The 8,067-nt window shown below is 43.7% G+C and overlaps 1 protein-coding gene across 1 annotated transcript; it reads left to right on the plus strand.

Moving 5' to 3' along the window:
- Positions 1–5,163: 5,163 nt before the first annotated feature.
- Positions 5,164–8,067, plus strand: LOC110508779 (frizzled-8). Its single transcript, XM_021589594.3, has one exon. It carries the CDS (start codon positions 5,930–5,932, stop codon positions 7,679–7,681), a length of 1,752 nt encoding a protein of 583 aa, XP_021445269.2. The 5' UTR covers positions 5,164–5,929; the 3' UTR covers positions 7,682–8,067.

The raw sequence follows: 8,067 nt of genomic DNA on the forward strand, positions 1-8,067 counted from the left end.
CACCAGTATTAGGCTGTTTGGTGTTGGGTTATGTGGGTCCTTAGTGTCGTGATGTCCTTGTTCTGTGTGTATGTGCACCAGTATTAGGCTGTTTGGTGTTGGGTTATGTGGGTCCTTAGTGTCGTGATGTCCTTGTTCTGTGTGTATGTGCACCAGTATTAGGCTGTTTGGTGTTGGGTTATGTGGGTCCTTAGTGTCGTGATGTCCTTGTTCTGTGTGTATGTGCACCAGTATTAGGCTGTTTGGTGTTGGGTTATGTGGGTCCTTAGTGTCGTGATGTCCTTGTTCTGTGTGTATGTGCACCAGTATTAGGCTGTTTGGTGTTGGGTTATGTGGGTCCTTAGTGTCGTGATGTCCTTGTTCTGTCGTGTGTAGGTGCACCAGTATTAGGCTGTTTGGTGTTGGGTTATGTGGGTCCTTAGTGTCGTGATGTCCTTGTTCTGTGTGTATGTGCACCAGTATTAGGCTGTTGGGTTATGTGGGTCCTTAGTGTCGTGATGTTCTGTGTGTATGTGCACCAGTATTTGGCTGTTTGGGTTTTCCTTACGTTTTGTAGTTTTTGTATTGGATTCGTGTTGCTTCAGTTTCATTAAACATGGATCGCAATAGCCACGCCGCATTTTGGTCTGACTCTCTTTCACGTACAGAAAACCGTGACAAACAGGGCAGTATCCCATCAGAGATGAAGGGTGGCATCCTAAAGACTGTGTTCAAACTAAAGTAAACATTGTTTTGAGAGAGAGGAGGCCCAATCTCTTTTCAGTCCTAAATGAGATCTAGTTACTGTCAGCCCACTTTCCTAATACACATATGATTCCGCTTTACCTTAGGACCAAAATTACATGTTTATTTACTTTTTCCAGACTTCAGAAGATATTCTGAAACCTGATTTAGTTAGCAAAATAGGCCAGGATGCTCAGTTGAAAAATCCAGAGGAAATGCTAGACTAAGTGCTACAGAAATCAATCGTAAATTGTGTATTTATAAATTATTTGTAACACAACAATCGCAAACAAGTATCATCCTTGTAAAATGGTCCAAATATCCAATATGTTACAAATAACTGAGTAGGTTTACATGCACAGTAATAATTCAATATAAAACTGATGATGGCCGTGGGCAGATTATGCAATAGTCATGTAAACACAATAGTAAGCATACACCATTAAAACACCTGGTTTCATGAGCAATCTTTACAATTATTAGGACATGTAAACACCTTAATCTGAGTTCCAGTTGTGTATTTGATATGCGCTGGTGATACCACTATCTGAGCGAGCCTCCCTCTTTAGCCCGACTTTGGAACAACTGACTGTATGTGTCTTAGAAGTGGTTTTCGCATAGAAACTTTATATGTCTGAACTCAGAATCAAATACGCGTCCCAAAAAGAACATGGTCGCTGTGGTTCAACGTCTATGTGTCTCAAATTAGTCTTCCTCTCTCCCTCTTTCTCCTCTCTCTCCTCCACTTCTCTCTCGCTCTCTGTGTCTCTCCCTCTCCCCCCTCTCTCTCTCCTCCACCCCGCTCTCTGTCTCTCCCTCACTACTCCACCCTTCTCTCTATCCCTCTCCCTCCACCCCCGTCTCTCTCTCAAATCAAATCAATTTGCTTTATTGGCATGACGTAACAATGTACATATTGCCAAAGCTTATTTTGGAGATTTACAATATTAAAATAAGAATCAAAATTGTCAATGGGACAACAGTAACAAAAATAACCAAAGGTCTAAATAACCATACATTGAACAATAACAATAAGCATACAGTAGAGGACATGTGCAGGTTGATTGGTCTGTCAGACACTGTCCCTCATCTTATGGCAGGCAGCAATGTAGTGCGCTGCCAACCCACAGCTCTCTGCATCCTCCCTCAACAGGACGGGTAGCCTACTCTCATCAGAGAGATCTTTGAAATCTTTGAATAATGGCTTCAAATTTAGGGAAATGACACTAATTGTTTTAGATTTTTTTACATTTTGTCATGAAATGCAGCTCAGTCTCAGGTTCTGCTGTTGTGCAGTGGTTGCACAGCCTTTCCTCTACAGGGAGCCAGGTTTTCCTGCGTCTACCTTTCTCAATGGAAAGGCTGTGCTCACTGAGCCTGTACTTTGTCAAGGTTTTTCTAAGGTTTTGATCAATAACCATACTCAAATAGTTAGCCATGTTGTACTGTCGATTTAGGGCCAGATGCACTGCATTTAGCTTTGTGCTTGTTTTTCCCAATAAGTAATGTAGTTTTGTTTTGACTGTGTTGTAATTTGTTTTATTCTGATTGATTGGATGTTCTGGTCCTGAGGCTTCAGTGTGTTAGTAGAACAGGTTTGTGAACTCAGCCCCAGGACCAGCTGGATGGGGGGACTCTTTTCTTTGCCCTAATTCTGCCCTGCATGCATTGTTTGTAGTTTTCCTCTGGACGTTTAGGAGAATCTTACAGAACTCTGCATGCAGGGTTTCAATGGGGTGTATGTCCCATTTGGTGAAATCTTGTTTTGCAAATGGATCCCACACCTCGCTGGCATAAAGTGCAATTGGTTCAATAACATATTTAATGGAGAAGAATGCCCTGCATGCTTTCTCTCTCAGTTCATTCACTACATCATTAAGGTGTCCAGTTGAGCTTATTTTTAAACCTAAGTATATGTAGTGTGTGCAGTACGCTATATATTTTGTACCAATTGAAAACGTTGGTCTAATTCCCTGAGATCTGGATCTTCTCTGGAAAAATATTATTTTAGCATTTTTGGGGTTTACTGCCAGGGCCCTCTCGCTCTCTCTCAACCCCCCCCCCCCCCCCCCTATGTGTCTCTCCCTCCACCTCTCTCTCCCTTTTTCTATGTCTCTCTGTCTCTGTCTCTCCCTCCATCTCTCTCTCTGTCTCTTTCTCTCACTATCATTTCTCTCTGTCTTCCACCTTTCTCTCTCTCTGTGTCTCTTCCTCTCTCTTTCTCCTCCACCTCTCTCTCTTTCTATGTCTCTCCCTCTCCCCCACCCCTCTCTCTTTCTATGTGTCTCTCCCTCACCCCTCTCTATATGTGTCTCTCCCACTCTCCCCACCCCTCTCTCTCTCTCCTCCACCCCTCTCTCGCTCTCCCTTTCTCTAGTTATTTCTCTCCTCTCTCTCTCTCTCTCCCTGGCATCATGAACTGTGAGAGCCCTGGGAGAACAGGCCAGAGAACAGAGTAGAAATTGAGTTTTAAACAGATGCAGTAATTCAATTTCCACCCTTTTAAATTTGGAATGCAGGGGGCCATATGTAACCCAACACTTGCTATCGCAGTTACAAACAGGGGCAGCGTTTCAACAGTTGGTGGCTGGACTGCACCTCTATCTGTCTTATAATCAATACAGGGCCCTATGACTCTAATATACACAGGTTGCATCCCAAATAGCACCCTATTCCCTATTTAGTGCTCTACTTTTGGGTGCCATTTGGCATGCAAACACAATCAGGGTAACTGATGCTGATCCTCATCTGATAGTCTCCATTATGTTGGCCTTTGGCCCTGAGACTGGACACCTGTTATGTTCTGCAGCTTTCACCTCCAGTTCACAGCTTGTGTGCATCCTAAATCGCACCCTATTCCCCATATAGTGCACTACTTTTGACCAATGCCCATAGGGCTCTGGTTAAAAGTAGTGCACTATGTATAGATTTGGGTGCCATTTGGGACACAAACCCTTGTAATGGGGGCAGGGAAGGAGGTGAAGCACTCAGAGAAATCTATGTCAATGCAGAGTAGCCAGTGGCAAGTGTTGGAAGCACGGCTCTGCCAGCTTTCCTTGAAACAAAATGCATGAAGACCACATAAGCGCCATACCTCAATGTTTTAAATGATGTGCCTGTCCTCCTCCATTCTATGATGATCGTAGCCTATTGGAGAATGGTGGCGAAAGAGAGGAAATATGTAGATAAGACCAGGAGACTTGGGCAGTTGGTCACTGTAGTAAAATAACATTATGACTTTGCTTGAGATTACCCTAACCAATTAGTGCACCAACAGAATCACGTTAATGACAGCCGTCACATATATTTCCAATCTATCAGCTTTGTTCATCTATTTCCCCATAATCCATCTACTTAGACTATTGACACATATCCTCAGGAAGTTTGTTGGGCGTTGACAGGCATTTCGGTAATCACCTCCTCAGCATGGGGCCTATACAAGCACTAAATTAAACATTGGCACCACAATTAAGACCTCTTTCTTTAGTTTTGGACAACGCCCTGGGGACTCCTAACTCTCCCACATTAACCCCCACTGTCTCCACACTGCCCCAAAGTGCGATGAAATGTGTTCCTTGGGTCTATACAGAGCACAGTGTTAAAGGTTTCCAGTTAATGTGTTACATTTAAAACCATGATATGCCCCACGTCATGAATATCTCTATATTTCTCAAATTGCATCCATGATTGACTGAAATGTAACTATCCTTTTGAATGTGTAAAGGCGTCAACATGCTCCAGTTGGGCTGGCGCCTAGCTGAACCCAGCTAGCAGAACCGAACAAGTGTGCTGGCATACTCTCTTAAAAGACATTTGCTAGTTTTTCAAGCGAATGTATTTTCAGGAAGTATGCGAGCACACTCGTTTGGTTGGGCTAGGCGCCAGCCCAACTGGAGCATGCTGACGCCTTTAGGTGTGCCTCGTGCAGTGTTTCCCTGATTTGAACATGGGGTTACAGAGAAACTCTGGGTTATGTCAGTAACATCCAGAGAGGTTTCTGATTTCTTCCTACAAATGTGGCTCTATCTTTTGAATGGTTTAAGCTACAAAATATTATGACCCCATCACTGACCCCATCACTGACCCCATCACTGAAAGATACGACTCTCAGGAACACGTATGTGTCTTTTGTTTTCTTCTACAATGCCCACATTAGAACAGAGTGGACAAGACCAGGCACTAAATGTGATGGGGGAAAATAACACCATCTCAATGATGTTCTTTTCTACACAGAAAATCATACAACATTATTGCCTGATGATCTTCTGAACTTCCCAATACCTTTCTGATGCATTTCAGTCACTTCAAACCATACTTCCTTCGGACAAATACTGTCAAAAGTACTGACAGAAGGATTTGCAATCATCATAGCCCCAATTAAAAAAAGTACATTGACCATTGATTACATCACTTTTTTTACATGGTGGGTCGTGATTTTTTTATTTTATAAATTTTGTCGCGGGTCAAAAGAGTTTCTGAACCCCTGGCCTAGTGCATGATTACACTGTGACCTAAAAAGGACCCTGTGAAATAGGCCTTCATTTACCTAACAATTATTGCAATGCAACAAATCAGTCAGCAAAAATGTTTCTATTTCGGAAGCTTAGGCCTGTGTTAATTTACCCATAACACAAGCTCATGTAAAGGTACAATTCAATTCACTGTATAACGAGAAGAATAAACAAAGACGAAGTCATTAAAAAAATATTATTCTATGGAGGGGAACATGTAAACAAACACCTTTGAGAAACACTTGATTGATTTACGCTGGTTCCCCGCCCCCGTCGCTCTGTGATTAGGCGCTCCAATAGAGGGAGTGACTTCGCCTCCCTCCATATATATCCCATTCAATGCATCCGCCAACAACAGAGCATGCAGAGCGATCAAAAACAATGGTGCCATTTACGAACACGGGGAGAAACCGAATGGTATCGGCGCGTAAATCATAGTCTGGCAGTCAATAGCAGACGGAGAAGAGTGGTCGATTTTTACAGAATAACGTCAAATCAATATATAATAAATCGGTGTGCTGTGTGGATTCCCTACCATTTTATCAGACAGACGAGACACCCACAGGCTACTCCCCAAGAACACTGTCTGCGCCAAGGATGAGTTTATCAGCCTCTCTTGATTAATCGGACTTCACAACCTACTTGCAAGCGCTAATTCGTTGGCACTTGGAAGCAGACGAATTCAACAGTGAGTGATGATGGAGTGTAACTTGCTGGGTTTGGGGTGGTGCATGTTTTTTGCACTCGTTCTACACAGGTCGAGGTGCGCCGCGGCGAAGGAGCTACAATGCCAGGAGATATCCGTGCCCTTATGCAAAGGAATCGGATACAACTACACCTACATGCCCAACCAGTTCAACCACGACACACAGGACGAGGCAGGGCTGGAGGTGCACCAGTTTTGGCCCCTGGTGGAAATCAAGTGTTCTCCGGACCTGAAGTTCTTTCTCTGTAGCATGTACACTCCTATTTGCCTGGAGGACTACAAGAAGCCCCTGCCGCCTTGTCGGAGTGTCTGTGAGAGAGCCAAGGCAGGCTGTGCGCCTCTGATGAGACAGTACGGGTTCCCGTGGCCAGACAGAATGAGATGCGATTTATTACCAGTGCAAGGTAACCAAGATACACTATGCATGGACTACAACAGAAGTACAACGACTGTTTCTCCAGTGGTTGCAAAGCCCACACATCGGCCTGTTAAACCAGTAAACCCACGAAAGAAAAATGGACAAGGCCGTTCTAACGACCCCAGTAAACACAAACCTCCGAGTTCTCCATGCGAACCCCAGTGTCACTGCCGCGCTCCCATGGTTCCAGTCAGCAACAGTAATCCTCTATATAACAGAGTTAAAACAGGACAGATACTCAACTGTGCCATGCCTTGCCACAACCCTTACTTCTCCCAAGACGAAAGGACATTTACTGCATTCTGGATAGGACTATGGTCCGTGTTATGTTTTATCTCTACTTTTGCAACAGTGGCAACTTTTTTAATCGACATGGATCGTTTCAAATACCCGGAGCGACCCATTATATTCCTCTCTGCTTGTTACATGTTTGTCTCGGTCGGCTACATTGTCAGACTAATTGCTGGACATGAACAAGTGGCTTGTAACATGGAGCATGATACCGAACACATCCACTACGAGACCACTGGGCCTGCGCTTTGTACCATTGTTTTTCTACTTATCTACTTTTTCGGCATGGCAAGTTCTATTTGGTGGGTCATTCTGTCTCTTACCTGGTTCCTGGCTGCGGGGATGAAGTGGGGGAATGAGGCCATAGCCAGTTACTCCCAGTATTTTCATTTAGCTGCCTGGCTGATACCCAGCATGAAATCAATAGCTGTGTTGGCGTTGAGTTCAGTGGATGGTGACCCTGTGGCAGGAATATGCTACGTTGGCAATCAGAATTTGGATAATCTCCGGGGCTTTGTTTTGGCGCCTTTGGTTATCTATCTTTTCATTGGAACTATGTTCCTCCTGGCTGGGTTTGTGTCACTGTTCCGGATCCGGAGTGTTATAAAGCAAGGAGGGACGAAAACAGACAAGTTGGAGAGACTGATGATCAGGATCGGTATTTTTACAGTGCTTTACACTGTCCCAGCCACGATTATAGTAGCATGTTACTTCTATGAGCAGCACAACAGACAGACTTGGGAAATAACCCACAACTGTTCATGCTTGTCGGAGCATGAAATGCAGAAGCCGGACTATGCTGTGTTCATGCTGAAATATTTAATGTGCCTTTTAGTTGGCATCACGTCCGGCGCGTGGGTCTGGTCGGGAAAAACTCTAGAATCCTGGAGGACTTTTTGTACCCGCTGCTGCTGGGGCAGCAAGGCCACGAGCGGGTCAATGTACAGTGACGTTAGCACGGGATTGACGTGGAGGTCCGGTACTGTGAGCTCTGTCTCTTGTCCCAAACAGATGCCATTGTCACGGGTTTGAAAAGGAAGAATGGACCACTAATTGCGTTGGGATTGACCATCAGCGTGTTCCAATTAGCACATTAACGAGCACCTAATGATTTTTCTTGCACAATGAGACCCGCATCCAGATTAGAACCATATAATCAGAAGAATTAGAGGCTTTGCCTAATTTTTACCTATAAAATGAACTTTTCACCTGCAAAATGAGCTTTTCAAAGATGATTTGAAGTAGGCTATGCCTTAATGTCATACGGGTTTCGTTGGTGCTTAATGTATTTATATAATTATTAATGTACAAACATTGTAAATTTGTATATACAATTTATACGAGATTGAATATATGTATAATTCACTTTGATAGAAGATCTTTATTTTGGTAATAAAAGTCATTTTATTACATTTTTA

The sequence above is a fragment of the Oncorhynchus mykiss genome, chromosome 28 (assembly GCF_057628025.1).
Source record: "Oncorhynchus mykiss isolate SJ-2025 chromosome 28, ASM5762802v1, whole genome shotgun sequence".
NCBI classification, from domain to species: Eukaryota; Metazoa; Chordata; class Actinopteri; order Salmoniformes; family Salmonidae; genus Oncorhynchus; species Oncorhynchus mykiss.